This window comes from Hemicordylus capensis, chromosome 5 (genome assembly GCF_027244095.1).
Source record: "Hemicordylus capensis ecotype Gifberg chromosome 5, rHemCap1.1.pri, whole genome shotgun sequence".
Lineage (NCBI taxonomy): Eukaryota > Metazoa > Chordata > Lepidosauria > Squamata > Cordylidae > Hemicordylus > Hemicordylus capensis.
The window spans coordinates 244366775-244385246 of NC_069661.1; the positions used below are offsets into that span (position 1 = coordinate 244366775).

The 18472-nt window shown below is 48.6% G+C and overlaps 1 protein-coding gene across 2 annotated transcripts in view; it reads left to right on the top strand.

Annotated features, from left to right (window-relative positions):
- Positions 1-18472, top strand: part of LOC128327384 (solute carrier organic anion transporter family member 1B3-like) — a 48697-nt gene that overhangs the window by 5092 nt on the left and 25133 nt on the right. The window contains exons 3-6 of one of the 2 annotated variants that reach the window (XM_053256186.1): positions 1279-1440; positions 12297-12438; positions 15810-15942; positions 17116-17222. In XM_053256186.1, coding sequence (XP_053112161.1) covers positions 1303-1440; positions 12297-12438; positions 15810-15942; positions 17116-17222 — 520 coding nt within the window. In that variant the 5' untranslated portion in view covers positions 1279-1302. Of the gene's footprint in view, positions 1-1278; positions 1441-12296; positions 12439-15809; positions 15943-17115; positions 17223-18472 lie in introns of those variants that run through there. The other variant, XM_053256187.1, reaches the window with a different exon arrangement.

Sequence of the window (18472 nt, forward strand, 5' to 3'; positions counted from 1 at the left end):
TAGTCAGGCTGGTACTGCAACCTAGATGGCACTCTCAAAACACAGAGCTCAGACTCAACATAGGCAAGGTAAGGAGTTAAAGCAGAGGTGGGCAAACTTGGCCCTCTAGCTGTTGTTGAACTACAACTCCCATCATCCCCAGCCATGATAATTTGTGCCTGGGGATGATGGAGTTGTAGTTCAACAACAGCTGGAGATCCAAGTTTGCCCATCCCAAGTTAAAGGTAAGGGGTGAGATGATGTGCACCATTACAGAGATGGTACACATCATGCCAGGGCTGCTGCAGACACATAAGGCAACGCTGACCCTGTAGAGAAGGAGCCATTGTGCAAACAGCACTGCTGCAGTTAATCAGATTGGGGCTGCCTGATGTGTCTGCAGCAGCCCTGATGAAGTGCGCACCATCTCCATAACAGTGTTCATCATGTTGGTCAAAGTAAGGAGGCTTACACAGGAAGTACAGTGCTGGAGCTGGTTTACTGGCTGACCCTCTTTCTGGCAGCTTCCATGCAGCGATGCAGGTTGGTTGGTCACAAGTTGGGATATTTTGCCAGTTATCACAACACTTTTGATCAGGACAGCAGGGCATGGGTGTAGCGTCCATTGGACAAGCATGAACAAATGTCCCTGGGCCCAGAGGATTCAGAGGGCCCCAGGGGACCCCCAAGAAGACTGGCCTGCCACACCAGGCCCCTGCCCTTGCCCCGCTGCTTCTTATCTTCAACCCTTGTGTGGCGGCGGGCGTTGTGGCTGGGCTGGGCCTCTGGCCAGCCGGCGTGCTTCGCTCTTTCTCGCTGGTCTGCCAAACTGTGCACCTGCGTAGTTCGACTATGGAAGTTGCATGTTCATGACTTCATGGGCATGTGACGTCCATAGTCAAAATGCACAGGAGCACAGTATGGCTGGCGAGAGAGAGAGAGGCATGCTGGACAGCTGGAGAGGCCCAAACCGGGCCAGCCACAGCACCTGCCGCTGTCACAGGGGCAAAGATAAGAAGCATCTGATGTCAGATGCAGGGGGCATGGCTTGGGGCAGGTGGACATGTGCTTCACACATGTGATAGTAGGGCCCCCCTACAAAGATTTTGTCCCTGGGCCCCCGGGGGTCTTGCTACGCCCCTGAAGCAGGGGTTCTCACAATCATAATTTCTGTCTGGATGCATTTGAGAGTCTTAAAATCTAAAAACTAAACTCGACAGTGGAATCAAAAGCCTGTAAAAGGAAAGGAAGGAAGTCCTGTCAGTAGTATAAGCTGAAAATCTGCTTTGTGGAAAACAGGGAATTCACCCAAGCTAAGGAATCATGACACTGGAGGACATGGACCCAGACAACACGAATGGATCAGTACTGAAAATGGAACCCATTGCTCAGCCTTTGGAGGATGAAACCAGCAAGGAACTACCAGCCAAGACAAAAACATCATGCTGCACAGGGCTGAAGGTTCAGTGATTTCCTCATTATTATCTTATCTTAACATGCCTGCTCTACTACAGGAGTTCTGTATTTGAGGGGTCTTGGTAGTGCTTGAGCTTGGTAGTGCTTCATATGAAGTTGGGTCCCCATCACTGATGGGATTCAGCCTCTGGTTACTCAAGTAACCAGAACTACACTTCTTGCTCTCATATAATTGACTGATGGAAACTTCATGTGAAAAGCCACTGGAATGTGGAAGTCAGCAAGATACTTGCAGGGACTTTCAAGACACTAGGGATGTGCACAGAACCAGTTTTGCTGGTTTGGCTTGCATCCGGTCCAGATTTGAGCCGAGCCAGTCAAGCCAGCTCATGGACCAGCTTGTGGGGTATACTTGTAAAGGGGTTCCCTAGCCTTGAAAAGGGTGTGTGTGCGAAAGAGGAATAACCCTTTGCCTTTAGTTTCCCACCAGTGGGAATTAAAGTGTTCCCTCTAATTTTTTTTCATCGGTGCGTGGAATAAGTTTTGTTTTGGGTGGCAATATCAAGGCAGTTTGTGTGCATGTGCATTCAGAGTGAGGCCTTCCTGATTCAACATGAGTGGGAGCTAAAATGAACTGAGTGGACATTAAAAATATTGTGTGTGCATGCTCATGCCCCCTTGTGCCTTAGGGGCAACACTGATCTGCACCCCTTTCCACAATAGCCCCTGAGCATGGCAGCCACTGTACACAAACAATATGCATGATGTTGCTTTAAGAATTTTTCTCATGGTTTTGTTGTTGTTGTTTTTTGCTTTTATTCTTCATAACAACATCACAGATTCTCCAAGCAATCTAGGCATAGTGCTAAAGGGTTTAGCTTCCTCAGAATGCGAGAGGACTTAAGATGCTTTTTGTAATTGTTTACAAGATACAGCCAGAGGACAGTGCTACCAGGAGCAAATCAACTCCTCCGGCAGGCAGTGCAAGTGGTAATAATTAGTGATGTGCAGGAATAGAAGTTTTGAATTTTGAATCAATGACCTACTGAACCAAATAAAATTTTAAAATCTATTAAAAATTCCCTGATTGCTTTGTGGGCTGGTTATTAGGTAGGTTGGGTTATGCCCCAACACTCAACCCATTTTGGAGTCCCTAGGGCCTACCCATGGGGAACAATGGGGTGATTCAAGTTCCCCATTGTTCCCTATGGGCAAAGCACACAGTTTGCAGCCCTGCCTGCTAGTTCCTTTAAAAAAAAAACCCAAACAAAACAAAACAAACAAAAAACACTGCAGAACAGAAGCATACACAGTCCCTTCCAACACAGAACAGAAGCACACACACATTTAGCCAAAAACAAACAAAGATGGCAAAAAAGGGGGTCACTGAACGTTAACCCACTGCTAGCCACAGTGCCTGCGCTGCAGTCGCATCATTTGCACAAGTTGCTCTCTCACACATAATTATGACTCTGTCCTCACTTGCAACAGCTGCCACAATGAAGCAGCACCCTTAGCAGCCAGCAAGCATAGCCATAAGCTCAACTACAGCAATGTCTCTTCAGCCACATTTTGACTGAATACACCTTGCAATGCAGATTGCAGAGCAGACCAGAGCAGTAATGTAGCAGAAATTACTCTCAAGGCTAGATATGGAGCTCATCTCACAGCAATAACCAAGAAGATATGGTGGGAAGTGGGGAGGGAGACACTGACTGAGCTGTCACTGTCCATTTCTCGCCACATCAACATGATCTCACAAGCAGACCAAACCACAACTCAAGGATGGCAGGTAGGCAGTGCTGTCTGCCTGTGTCTGGATAACACCATGGCCTCAGATTGGTGCTGGGCCTTGGCTGGCAGCCTTACACACAGATCAGGGACACCAATCCCTATCTCATAATCAGCAGTGGTGGCACTGGCTGTGTACATGTGTGTCTGTGTTGAATGGGATGATTCATATTCCCCCCTTGTTCCCTATGGGTGAAACAAACAGAGTGAAAACATTTTGCAACCCTGCCTTGAAAAACAATACAGCAGAAAAGAAGCACACACAGCCCCTCCCAACACAGAACAACACATTTTGCCAGACACATAGTCTAAAGATGTCCAAAAAAGAATCAATGACCCAGAATCCACTGCCAGGTAGCCACGGTGTGCCTGCCCTGGGCTGCAGTAACTTCACAAGTTGCTCTCTTACACAGAAACATGACTTCTTACAACAGCTGCCACAGCAGCACCCTTAGCAGCCAGAAACTAAGCTCAATGAGAGCAACCTCTTCAGCCACATTTTGACTGAGTGAGTACACCTTGCCATGCAGAATGAGGTTTGCAGACTGTAGAGCCGACCAGAGAAAGAAGTGCCAGACATGGAGAATGGAGGTTATCTCCTCCCATGAGAAGAAGTCTTCTTTCTTCTCTTCTTCCCCATCTCCAGCACAAATGTTCATCCCTTCCTGCCTGCCTGGATAATACACCAAGGTCTCAGATTGGTGCTAGGTCCAAGCTGACAGCCTGGTACATGGGTCAGGGCACCAGTCCATATCTCATCGGCCATGGTGTGCGGTGGTGTGCATGCATGCCTATGTGTGCCAGCAGCACTAATGGGCAGACAGTGACACATCTGGGGCTGGCTATGATGGCCAGGATGGGGTGAGCTGCCAGTGGTGTTGCAGTGATGATGAGTCTCTCACCCTCCATGGCCAACTTGGGATAGCCCAGTAGGGGGCAGCTGGCCTTGAGAAAGACCAGCTGCTCCACCATCTCAGCATCCAAGCATGACTGATGGGGATGTCACCACACCCCCAGTCATGGAGAACATCCTCTCACTCTGGACACTGCTTGGTGGGCACAAGAGGAACCCAAGGAATTCATGGACGGGTTTCATGGAACCTCCTGTGGAACCCTTCCATGAACCACCAGGTGGAATGTGGAGGCAGGGCACTGGCTCACTTGGTCCTGCCAGGAACACCACACTGCTGGTCTGGGGAGCAGCGGAGATGGTAGTACTGCTGCTAGGGGTGGATTGCACTAGTGGTAGGTGCTCCAGAACCCTCCTCCTGGTTGTACACAAGCCTTCTCTCTAAACTTGTAAAAGAATGTTCTCCTGCATTATTTAGGATAGAAGAGAATATTTCAGAGAATTATTCTACCCATTCTATTAAATGTATCAGAGAATATTCTCCTCTGTTTGCCTAACCTCTGCAACCAGGAGGTCCCACCACCAGGACAGCTGGTCAGGGTTGACTGCTTTGCTCTTCATCCTTGGGTCACATAGGCAGGACAAAACATGCTCTGCCAATTTACCGAAGTGTCCCTTGAGCCGATCCACCACTCCAGTCATCAGCAAACCTGCCAAGGCGATTCCTTCCTCAGTGGTCAGCATGATCTGGAGTTTGCCTATTATCTTCTCAAGGAGAAGAGCGGCGAGCAAAGCCTGGCTCATTGTTGCTGTCTTGGCACACAAGCTGCTTGTGGCAACCTAGAATGGCTCGAGTACCAAGACAACCTCAGGAAGCAGCACCCAGTCCTGGTTGGACAGGTCACATACTTCCAAGCCACACTTCCTTGCCAGGGCATGGATCGTCAGCTCTTGCTTCTCCAGGCGCTGGAGCAAGGGAAAGGTGGAGTTCTACTGGGTTGGAACATCCTGAGGGATCAGGTGTTCAGGTAGACTCAGCTCAAGCTGCCACTGCCTGAGCATACGCCTACTCTTTTCCTTTCTGGTGGGAGTAAGATGCTATCTTGTGGCACTTCTCCACCAGAGCAGCCATGGCGGCAGCAAGATGGCACCCAGCACCTTCAGCGGGGATGTCTCGCCTGGCTGCAGCCCCAGAAGGGCCAAGTGCATCCCTTATGACCAGGTTCAAAGTGCGCACCGTACAACAGATGGGCCCAGTCTGACCCTGCTCTGCCGCCTTTATAATGTTGGCAGTGTTGTCGGTGACCGTGAACCCACTGCAAAGGTTTGGTCGCCTGGCCAGCCATTCCTCCACCTAGCAATTCGTGGCCATCAACAGCTCAGCTGCAATATGCTCGATGTCAAGCATCTGTATATGCAACACAGCCCACCTGTGCTCCCCTGCATGGGAGGGGCTGGCCATGCCACCAGCACCAGCTGTCCCCTTGAGAGCAACTGTCCCCACAAGTGCACTGTGTGGAACAGGAATACAGTGTGCCTCCCACTAGGACTGGTCCACAGATCCACAGTGAAGTGCATGCTGATGTCAGGCACTGCTGCACACAGAAGCCCAACACAACTTCCCTGCATGTCCAGTACAGGGAGGGTACCACTTGGCTGCTAGACATGATGTGTGAGGGGTTTTGGTAGTCGGGGGCAAGCCATCAGAGCAGCCAGCAGAAGCTGGCATTCTCCACCATGTGGAATGGCTGGTTGTCCAAAGTGATCATCTCCCCTCCCCCGGTGTGTGCAACCCACACCCAGCAGCAGCAGTGCGAGCAGCCCTACATCTCCCACCCCTTCTTCTTCCCAGTCCAGTGGCACAGCATCCCAGGCAGTGGCACCAACGCACTAGTCAGTTCCTCCCACTAACTCAGCCCAGTGGTTTGGCTTGGTCAAACAGTTGGTCTTCCTCAAGGTCATCCTCCCCAAGCTGGATGTTGAGCTGGGTGAGTGATTGGCCCATGGTTGACCCATGGTGTTGTCAACTGCCTGGTGACAGCTTCCACTCATCCCTACCTTCCCCCCTTTCTCCTTCAGCTGTGCCATATCGCAGTGTGCCCGCTAGTGCTGTGACATGACAACTGGACACATACCCCCACTGGTGTAACCCAATGTTGAACAAGCCTCTGTTTCCACCTGTCCAAAGCACTCAGGGTGAGGGGCATGGGTGCACACACAAACACTAGGCGGTTGTGCCAGTGTGGCACTGTATATATTTGTAAATATGTTGATCTGTAAATATGTAAATTTGTAAGTATGCAGATATATGAAAGTGCAGGTATGTGAATATGTGCTGTAAATGTGTAGAAGTGCTGTGTGCATGGGTGTACGTGCGCCGTGCATGGAGGTCTTTGGTGTGTGGGTGTGGAGACTGGAGGTTTCTTTCTTTTGTGTAGATAGTGTTTTGGAAGCTTTGGTTTGTATAGATAGTTGATGTGTAAATACTACAGCTGTTGTGTGTATATACTTGTAGATAATGTATTTGTACAATCCTGCAGCTGTATACATGGATTTGTATATACTTGTATATATACGTATTTGTGAAAGGTGTTTATTTAGGCCCCCCTCTCCAGTTTAGTTTTGGCACACATGCACACACACACACCAAACACGCATGCACCGGCAATGAGGAGTAAGTGGTCTGCTGCCACACCACATTGTGTGTGGCCTCCACTGGACTTGCCTCTGAGCCAGACTTTCTTCTCCTTAAAATTTATTTAGCGCCCCCCTCCCCACTCTTTTCCCTCTTCAGTCTAGCATGCATGCACACACCAAACACACATGTACGTTGACAGTGACTATATGGTCTGTGGCACTTTCCCCCACAGGCAAAACACATGCATGAAGAGAAGAGCAGAAAAACAAGGTGCACTGCTTTAAGTTCCCCTTCAATATGGTGTGTTTTTGCCTTGCCCTCTTTCTTTGCAGTTTGCATGCCAGGTTGGTTTTTACTGCTTTGCACTGTTTTGTTAGGTCTTGTTTGTGGCTGCTGTAGTCTCTTGGTTTGGTTTGCTTGGTTTTGCAGTTGTGCAGGCACAGCAGCAGAAGGTCTGTCTCTGTGGTTGTTTTTTGGTTTGGAGCTTGGTGTCTTTTTAGTTGTGTCACTGCCTGTTGGATTGCGGCCTGCTAGGGGCACAAAGTCGGGGTGGGTGGTAGGCACCCAGGGCTGCCAACTGCCAGCCGTACCCCAAAGCAATCAGGCACTTCTGTGATTTTTAATGATTTTTTAAAAGAGATGTTCCCATTTTTACATAGATGGTTCCAAATTCTGATTCAAGGGAGGAGGGGCACATACTAGCCTTCTCACAACCCTGAACAACTCCGCCAGACATGAAGTTGCAGACACAATATGGGTCAAAAAGAATAGCTTATTTGCCACCCGTATTGCCAGAGCATAGGTCTTCAAATGTGCTTTATTTTGCAATCCGTCGGATTCGAGTCGAGTCTTCCTCCACCTACTCTCCAGTCGTCTACCTTGCTGCTTCAGCCCCTGTAGTTCTTCCGTATACCAAGGGGCCAAAAAGGGGCCAATTTTGAAGCGGGGCAGAGAGGACGCTTAGGTGCGATTATGTCTACTGCCTTGGTGAATTTGCTGTTCCAGTTCTCCACCAGGGCATCAACAGGATCACCAGCAGAGCCAACCCTAAATCCCTCCAAGGCTTCTTGGAACCCTGTTGGATACAAAAACCTTTGGGATAGGCCCATAGTCATCATGGCTGCTATGAACTCCTGAGTCACCCCAGATAAATTGGCCCCAAAGTGGACATTGAAGTCCCCCAGCACCACAAGCCTGGGAAACTCCAACGCCAAACCTGAGACCAAGTCCGTCAGCTCAGTTAGGGACTCCATCGGGCAGCGGGGCGATCCCAGTCTATCCCTGGTCCCCAAACGTAGGTACACACATTCAATATGGTCAGACACTTCCACAGGGATCCTGGTCACTGAGAAGTTATTCTTATAGACCACAGCCACTCTAACAGGGTTCCCTGGAGGGAGAAGCTGCGACCAGACTGGGCCACCAACCTCCCCCAACCAAGTCTCTGTAATACATACCAGGTCTGCCCCTTCATCCAGAATCAGATCATGGATGGTTTCCGACTTACTCTGGACAGACCTGGCATTACAGAGGAGCGGGGTGAGAGTCTGTGAGAGGTTGGCACGGCTCCCCAAGGTCAAAGAGCTGGCAGGGCAGCCAGAAGGGGAAACAGCTAATAGATCTCTAACTTCCCTTCCTCTGTAACAACGTGTTGACCTGCCAACTTTACTTCCTCTATTCCCCACCACTACCGGCAGAGCCACTCCACAGTCAGTGGACACACACCCTGCCTCCCCATCTCCAGACAAACCAAGACACATCTGGAACACCTAGGACTCCAAAACAACAGGGGCCAAAAATACCACCAGCCCCTCACCCTTGTTGCCCCCCAAAGTGGCTCCCCCAAAGGGGTGACCCCGCCAGTGGTGGGCCCACCGGCACAGGGCAGCAGCCCTTTTGATAAGACCAGAAAGATGGCTACTCTGAGCAGCTGACCCTCAGGAACTGCTGACTCACTCCTTCTGGCCCCAATCCCACACAGACTCACCCTCAGGATAGCAGCCACAGCCCTATACATTAGGGGGCATACGGACTGGCAAGCTGACAACAGCAGACAGTAGCCACACAGGCTCTCACCACTGGGCCGCCGCTGTCTCTGGGAAGCAGATGTTAAAGCCTCCTCTTCCCTGCAAGGCTTCTGGCAACAGGCAGGAATCTCTCTCAGCCCCATCTTGGAGAAGCCAGGGAGGAAACTTGAAACCTTCTGCTCTTCCCAGAGCGGCTTCATCCCCTGAGGGCAGCACCGTCCTTTGAGGGGTGTGGGACTTGGGGCGAAGGGGCCCGCCCCCTGTGTCTGATGTCAGCAGAGTCTGATGTCAGAGGCAGCAGGGGGCATGGCCTCGCTTTAAAACAGGCTGTGAGCGCAGCGCTGGCCAGGAGCTGCTCCCTCTGCCTTAAGGCAGGGAAAGCAGTTCCCAGCCATGCTGTGAACACAGCACAGCCGGTATTTGCTCTGAAACAGAGCATGCGGCCCCGTTTCAGAGCAAAGCTGCACCCCCTGCATCAGGCGCAGGGGGCACAGGGCTTGCTTCCCCCCCTCCCCCAGGCAAACACACATGGTGGCCAGTCTGCAGGGCTGCCTGCCACTCGCTGGCACATTGGGGCCCCTCCAAATGCGGGGCCCGGGGCTACCACCCCAGTTGCCCCACCCTAGGGTCGGGCCTGCCTGAAGGGAATATCTTAAGAGTGCTCACACTTCTAGTCTCCCATTCATGTGCAACCAGGGCAGACCCTGCTTAGCTAAGAGGACAAGTCATGCTTGCTACCACAAGACCAGCTCTCTTCCTTAAGGCCTGGGATTAAGGCCTGGGCAGCCTGGGATGGAGGAGGCACAGGGAGACGCTCAACCCCCTCCTCTTCCCTGCTCTGAGGCTGGACCGATAAGCCTAGCCAGGCTTGGTAAAGGGACAGGGACGTGTAGCCGGACAACACATTTGGCTAGAAGCAGGGCTTCCAAAAGTTGAAACCAGGGTGTAGATAGCCACTTTCAAATTCTGGCTGAAGCTGAGTTTTCATCCACTGGGTTTGGCCCTGCTCAACCTTGCTCATAACTTCCAATCTACATGGAAGAAAGCCTTACAGCAAAAACTTCAAATATAAAAGTTTTCTGTAGAATCTCTGACTCCCTTGGGGTATGAGAAAGCTAGGTTGTCCTTAGAACAGCACATTCTAGATGTAGAAGAGCAAAATTATGTGGGTTCCATTTCTAGCCACACTATCTATAAAAGATTCATTTTGTAGGTCATCAGATTATCTTAATTTGCTCATAGTGTTAAAACACTGGAAGATGTTGTCCCTGCTCGTTTCGATGCACTTCCCTCTGTGGTGCTAGATAGTAGGTTTCTTTTGTGTCCCTACAGTTCAGGAGAAGTTGAGACGGTAAAGCATGTTTTATTATACTGCTTATTTGGTAAGGAATTATGTGAAAATTGTATTTCTCCTTTTATATCAAAGTTTTCAGGGGCATTCTGAAGATATTTATGGGTTGTTTCTTCTTCTTCTTCTTCTTCTTCTTCTTCTTCTTCTTCTTCTTCTTCTTCTTCTTCTTCTTCTTCTTCCAAACCAGAATGAAATAATCACTTATAATATTGCCAGAGTCCATTGTGGGGTTATTCAAAATTCTTCCTGAATTTAAATGTAGTAGTATATTTGAAGTATAGGTGGGTGTTTTTTGTTCTTGTTTTTGTTTCTGAGGATAATTAGGATGATACTGTCTTGTTCTGTTTTGAACAGTTGTCATGATGAAGTAAATAGGTCTTGGTGTATTTTTCTTTTGCTGGTTGATGATCAAAATAAAGTTTGAACTGAATGCAATACCCCAGCACCACCAGATAAACAGCTTGTGTACTCTGTATGCACTTAATTCAGGACACTACTACTACTACTACTACTACCACCACCAATAATATTTATTTCCCACCCTTCAACCAAAGTTCACAAAGCAGTTTACATAGAAACATAAATAATACATAAATAAGATGGTTCCCTGTCCCCAAAGGCCTCAGAATCGAAAAAGAAACATAAGGCAGACACCAGAAACAGCCACTGGAGGGATGCTGTGCTCGGGTTGGACAGGGCCAGTTGCTCCCCCCCTGCTAAATAGAAGAGAATCACCACTGATTGACCCTCAGTTAGCAGGGTTAATCATTGGTCATTTAACCCATTGCTTCTGTATACTACAAGCCATAGCACAAAATTTTGCAACTTTAAAAGTGCTTTCGGTGTTGGCTGAAAGAAGGAGAGAGAGAGAGAAAATTCATTGGCTCTGAACATACAAAGCACTTGGCTAACATGTGTGCCAATACAGAATACAGAATCAGAAGGCAGCCCTGACGTGTTAAGAGAAACATTTCCCCCCATTTGCAGCAATGAAGGGGAAATGCAGAAGCTCTGTTAGCACAGCCCTGGGTGGAGTGTTATCATCATACCGGCCACTGCTCTTTGAGCTACAGGCTCTTCAGACTGCAGGGAACAGCATCCCAAAGTTCAAATCCCAATTTAGTTTGTTTGCTCACCTGCAATGCAACATTCACCCCATATGTCACAAGCCTATTTGTCTTGGGACAAGATGAAGTAAAAAGGGGCTCTGCTGACAAAGTTGCTGGATAATATTTAAGCAATCATCAGTAGGTATTGCATTGAAATATTGCTAATGAGAATCACATTGATCCAGTGATTAGCTTGCTACATAAGAACAACCCTGCTGGATCAGGCCTAAAGACTATCTAGTCCAGCATCCTGTTTTGCACAGTGGCCCACAGGCTATTGCTGAAGGCATGCCCTCTCTCCTGCTGTTGCTCTCCTGCAACTGATATTTAGAGGCATCTTGCGTCTGGAGGTGGCCTATAGCCCTCAGACTAGTAGCCATTGATAGAGCGGTCCTCCATGAATTGATATAAGCCCATCTTAAAGCCATCCAGGCTGGTGACTGTCACCACATCTTGTGGCAGAGAATTCCATAGGTTAATTATGCGTTGTGTGAAAAAGCGCTTCTTTTTGTCGGTCCTAAATTTCTTGGAGACCAATTTAATGGGATGACCCCTCATTCTAGTGTTATGCGAGAAGCGAATTTTTTTCTCTCTCTCCACTCACTCCACACCATGCATACTTTTCTAGACCTCTATCATGTTACCCCTCAGTTGTCTTTTTCCCCCTAAACTAAAAAGCTCCAGGCTGCAAAAATGTTCAGTATTACAAAACCCAATCCTCACCCATGTGTAGACTAAAAGTAAAGACCGTGAAAGGGATATATATCTATTAGTATGGGGTGGCCAATCTCTGCTTTCCAGCTGTTGTTGGACTACAACTCCCATCACCCCCAGCCACAGTTATTGCAGCTGTAGATGATGGGAGTTGTAGTCCAACAACAGCTGGACAGCTTCTGGTTGGCCACCCCTGCACATGAATGTTCCCTAGTACCCGGATGTGTATTTAAATACATGCAGCTTAAAAATGACCCATTGCCATTCAGGGGTAGTCAGAACATTTGATCGCATGACCATCTTTCTTCTCAGAGTTGCTCCTTGAAGGACCCCCATCTGTCAATGTGTTGAGATGGATCTCATTGTCCAGCAGAACACTAGTCCTCATTGGCTTCTCCTTTTTCTTTTCATCCTTTGTCAGGCCTTCTTTGCTGCCCTAGCATTCATCTTCTTCAGTAAAGTATTTACCGGGGCCATCATGAAGAGTTCCATCACGCAGATGGAAAGGAGGTTTGGCATTTCCTCCTCTACAGTTGGCTTCATAGATGGAGGCTTTGAAACAGGTAACTGATATCAGAGAGGCCATGCAGGGGGAAACGGCCCATGGGGAACACAAATTTATAAGGGCTGACATACAGAGCAAGGATGCCCTGGTGCATCAAGAGAGCAGCCTAAAAGTGGCAATCTTGGATGCTCTCCCCTTCCCCAGGAAGTCCTCGTTGCTGCCCTAAAATACGTCCCTGAGGGGTGAGCAACCTCAAGGACGTATTTCCAGGTGGCACAGAGGGCTTCCGGCTAAGTGGAGGGTGTTAAAAACTGCTGTTTCTCTGCTTCACCAGTGCAGTTAGTTGGGAAGATCCGCTAGGTGGCTCTCTTCCTGCACCGGAGCATCCTTGCTCTGTATGTCAGCCATTATAATTTTGTTCCCTTGCTTCACTGGTGCATCCTTGCTTTGTATGTCAGCCACTGACCACGAGGTTCCATTTGCCCCTCTTCCCCACAACACTGCAAGTACAACCTGTGTGTGGTTTGGTTTGAATTTGGACCAAATTTGAAATGAACTGCCTGTCCTCAAACCGGTTCGGCTGAACAGACTTGCTGATCCAGTCCATCTGACAGAACCAGTTCAGCGATATGAGGGGCTATACTTGTAAATGCAAATCCAGTGAGGATTCCTGGTGGCATGGTTCAAGCCTACGCATGGGTGGCTTGATGCAGAGGGAGTGCTTCGCATTTGGGCTGCACCGTGGGGGTGAACTTTAGCCTGGTAAGAACATCAAACCACTTCTCTCACTGCCCCCTTCCCCCACCAGCTGCCTGTTTGATCCCAAACTGGTCCTCCTGAACCAGGTTTGGTTTGATTGTGGACCAAACCGCCTCCTGTTTGGTTCAGGAAAGCAGTGTGCACCCAGTAAAGCTAGTAGACAGATTAGATGTGAAGTGCATGATGCTGTCAGCCCTGCTGACTTCAAAGCCTCAACACAACCTTCCTGCACACCTGGTACAGGCAGGCCGCTACTACCATTAGGCCTACTAAGCAGCCACCTAGGGCGCAAACCTCAGATGGGCGCAGAGTGCAGACCTCAGAGGGGTGCAGAGTGTAGGGTGTCAATGTGTTTGCCTAGGGTGCAAAATAGTCCGGCATTGGCCCTGGGTACAGGGAGGGCACCACCTGCCTGCTGATGGTAGTGCATGAGGGCATGAGGGTGCAAGTATTTGGAGCAGCCGGAGGAAGCCAGCGTTCTCCACCACCTGGAATGGCTGGTCATGATGAGGTCCAGGTGATGGGATGATGGTCTGGGTAATGAGATGAATCTCTGGCTGACCAGACTGCTGCCCATGGATTGCACCCACTGCATAACTGGCAACATCCCCTGCTTGAGAGCAAGATCATGTGCCTTGCCGCTGCTAATCGAAGGCACACCAGCCAGCCTAGCACTGCCAGCAGGAGCAAGGACCCCTGGATGATGCCTTTGCAGGTGCCTCAGCGTCGTCACCTTCACAAGATGCTGAATGTCATTGACCCTGCTGACCTGGAGTGGGTGCAGGCAACGTGTAGGAGCTCAAAGTGGTCCCACACCATGCTGCTCTCAGTCCTGAAACATTTTGGTGGTGGTGGTTCTGGGACTGCTGGTTCCTGCTGGGGGCCGCCACCACTGCCACCACCTTTGGTCCGGGACTGAAAAGGTCAATGAACAACCAGAATGACGTCCTTTGGCTCCTCCTCAGACCAGGCAATTACACCACCAATGGGGACTGGGAAGGAGGATGGAGAGAGAGATCTGGCTGCTGCACTAGTAGCTGAAGACACCTCCTCCTCCTCCGCTGCCACAGGAAGAGCTTTTTCCTTGACAGGAGCCCCCGCTACTTCTAGTGCACTGTGGGAGGGGGCAGCACCACCGGATAGATGAACCTGTGCACAACAACCTCTAGGGGGACGGCAGTGACTTGGGGTGTAGGCCCCTCTCTCCTCCTTCACCCCCATGACCAGTAGCATCACTCCTCCCTCTGCCAGCCACTCTGCTCCTAATTCTGCCCTGCTCCCTCCTGGAGGACATCTTGTGTGTTTTAAATTAAAGCCTTAGCTCTGTTAGTGGGGGGAAGCACCTTTAGGGGATGTGGGGCCAGGGGTGGTCTATTTATTATGCTGTGTGTGCCTATCTGGCACTATCTATAGCACTGTAGTGCACACAAAGAAGCTAGAAAAATTAAATCCCCCCAAATAAAGAAGCAGGATTTATTGGTGGGGGGGGGAGCAACAATGGGATTAGTCTAAAGGAAGTGAGGGAGAGGAGATTACTATTGCCTAAGCTACCCAGTCCCCTCCTACCTCTGCTGCTCAGTCCTAGTACCTATCTATCTAAATCCCTTCCTCCCAATGAGGCCCTGTTTGAAAGAAAGAGCCATAACCTAGCTCATCAGTCAGGGCGGGGCGGGGGGCTCACCAAGCTCATCAATTCTTCTTTTGGCATCTTCAGCTGGAGTCTGTCTGACCAGGAGCTCCAGACAATCAGGCCGAGCACAAACTAGCACTCAACAGCCAGTGGGAGGGTAAAAGGGGGCCACCAGATGGGCTACCCATCCACCCCCAAAAAATCAGAAAAGAAAAGTGGGGGGTGGACAGCAACCATTTACATTCACAGGAGTGCTGGTAATTTAGGAAAACAAAAAGCAGTTGGTACTGGAAAAGAAAATGAAAAAGGAGAGAAATAGATAAGCCTGACCCCCTCTCCCTACCAGCAGAAGGCCCAGTAAAGCAGTGTCTGCTGCAGTGCAGAGTGATTCAGATCAGTGATTGAGCATTAAGCAGCAGGTCCAGCAAGGCCCAGCAGGTCCCACAGGGCAGGAGGCCCAGCAAAAACAAGGCAGCCAGCTCTCTTTCTCCAGATCTAAGGCAGAGTGAAGCCAGGCACTGCCTGCCTGGCGTTTAAATACACTTCGAAACTCCCACTTTTTTGCTCCCTTCCATCATCATCCCCCCCCCACACACACCAGCCAATGGGGGCAGAGTTGCCCTGGCAACACTTGATTTGGAGGAACAAGCCAACTAGAGGAAACGAGATCACAAACCTATTGGAAGGCAGTGACACAAAACCAATCAGCAAGGGAGAAATACAAGTAAACAAGCAGACAAAATGGCGGTCGCCATAGCCGCTTGAACCTTCGAACCTGTTCGCATCAAACCAGGTTTGATTCAGTTTGATTGCGGACCAACCACTTTTACTGAGGGCTGGTCCTGTTCTCAATCAAGCCAGAGAAATCAACCCAGTTTGCAGCGAGCCAGTTTATTTTGAACCATTTGTGCACACCCCTATTCACAACCCCTATTTCACTGTAGTAACCAGCCTGAAACCATGATCAGGCTTTGGGGACAAATGCCAAATTACATCACCACAAATAGCCTCCATTGGTATCTGTTTGCTTTGTTTTCCAGGTAATCTGTTGGTGATCTCATTTGTAAGTTACTTTGGAGCAAAACTTCACAGGCCAAGAATAATTGCCCTCGGCTGCTTTATCATGTCCCTTGGGAGCATTTTAGCAGCAATGCCTCACTTCATCATGGGACGGTAAGTAGGCATTTATATTTATATTTTATAATTATTTATTAGTTAGTAGAGTTGCACTAGCTGGGCAAGCAAGTAAAATAATGGCAGGGGGAAGAGAATGCAATGATTAATCTAGGATTTTTCAGGAAAATGTAATTTATTTATTTTTAAAAGGGGCACTGTAGTTTTAGAGAAATTGCCCCCCCCCCGAACATCAGTGTTGACATATAACACAAGGGTACATCAGCCCAGTAACACTGTATGCACACAAGTTTCAAAATGACATCACATAAGAGTAAGCCCATTGGAAATGATGGGTGTACTCTTGCATAACATTGTTTGCAGACTTTTTCCATTTGCGTGGGAACACCTCTGACTGATCTGAATGAAACTTCAATTTCTTTGCCCCCATCTAATCCATTACCAACTTCAAGCATCAGTTTAGCACATCAGCACTCTCACTAGAATGTGATGGAGTGGAGAATTTGAATTAGGGGTCATCTGTATATTGGTGCCACCACACTCAGCATGGAAGACAAGATAGAACCCTGTAGACACCATAGGCCAATGACCAATGTGTTGAACAAGAGTCTCCCAGCACTATCTTCTGGAACCATCCTTCCAGAAACGACAGGAGCCACCACAAAGCAGTGCCCCTCAGTCTAATCAGAGAGCTCAGAAGGACCATCTCTGTATCTCATGTGACTGATGTCCCACCCCTGGCAAGAATGCTTAGAATTACCCACCCCTAGAAGAAGCAGCCAGTGCATCTCTGCATGTCACTACAGCACAAATTAGAAAACTGCACAGATTAATGAGTCATGCAGGAAAACAGGGATAGATGATCCTCTGAAGATGAAAACATGTTGCTCTTTTATACTTTAAACATCAGTCTTTTCAGCCATAAGAACATTGTGTGCCTCCAGTTTTAATTAAGGAAAAAAGGTAGAAGTCTGCTATCAGAGGTTTGAGAATCAGCGGTGTGAACCCCTTTATTGAGAAGCCCCCATCATTGTTCAGAACCCTGGGGAAATTTAGGGTCAAGCCTTTCTGAGCCTATTACATCCACATGTTCTACATCTCAGTTATAGAGGATTGAAAATAATAATCATGCTACTCTCTTCACATGAGTGGAAAGTAATCTTCCATATTCCCTAATCTGTCTTTATTAAATATAGCCTTCTTTCTTTTTAGTTATAAATATGAAACCATTTATCCGGCATCAGACAATTCAACATTTGGAATCTCTCCCTGCTCAGCAGATCAAGCACTTAAGGAATCAAAAAGGATTCCAGGGTTAGGTAAGGGGGTGATTGTGTAATGCAGGTGTGTAAATACTCAAGGTAGAATGGCACATTCCAATCAACATGGAGCTGACACTACAAATTGTGCCCTGTGCCTAATCCTTCCCTTCTCCCCCATAATGTGTAGTATCTCGCCATGTGGTGACCTCATAACTTTCTTCGTTCTTCCCCACTCTGCTGTGATGATGTCATGATGACATGTGGTCAATGATCCTTCAGGTTGCAAGACAGCAGTGGCAGATTTGGCACGGGGATGCCATTTGGGATGCCCCATGTCCTTCTGCCCAAAGAGGGTGCAAAAACCTTGTGGGTTAATCCAGAGACCTCTTCCAGAATCACTGGTGGACTTGCTGAATTTGAATTTAAAGTAAAGTAAAGGTGTGCTGTCGAGTCGGTGTCGACTCCTGGCACCCACAGAGCCCTGTGCTTTTCTTTGGTAGAATACAGGAGTGGCTTACCATTGCCATCTTTCATGCAGTATGAGATGATGCCTTTCAGCATATTCCTAAAGTATATTGCTGCTGCCCAATATGGGTAAAAAATTGCCCAAGGTTAATAAAGGGGAAAAAATGTTTTCAAGTTGTAAGATCATAGGAAGCTGCTTTATTCTGAGTCAGACCATTGGTCCATTTAGCTCAATTATTGTCTAGACCAGGCCTGCTCAACTTAGCCCCTCCAGCTGTTTTTGAACTACAACTCCCATAATCCCCAGCTGCCATGGCCAATAGCCAGGGGTTCTGGGAATTGTAGGCCAACATCTAGAGGTGCTCTTACCCCCTGACTTGGGGACACTAGTCCCCATGGCCTCTCTCTTGGCGGGGGGTCTCCAAATCACCCACCCAGCCCAATGCGTCAGTCCTCCTCTCCTCTCCCAGCTTTTACCTTTCAAACAAAAAGCTGCCGTGTGGCAGTGGCAGTAGTAATCTTAGTATAGAATTCCAACTTTAGAAGGCATTAAGTGTTTTACAGGGAAAATAAGGAAAAATTATACAAATTAATTTAGATGCATGCATGGGAAAGAAACATAGTAAGGACCTGATTTTCAGTAAGTACAAAGTAGGAGGGAACCAGATGTTTCCACAGCAGCCATGCTTGCTTCCCGTGAGCATATCATCCAAAACTGCTGGTGCATCCGGTTGCCAACTTCTGCCTGAGATTCTGTTGAGAATCTCCACCCAACTTCCAATCTAGGCATCAAGTTGGTTGGAGATTCTCAGTAGAATTTTGGGCAGAAGGTGGCAACTGCA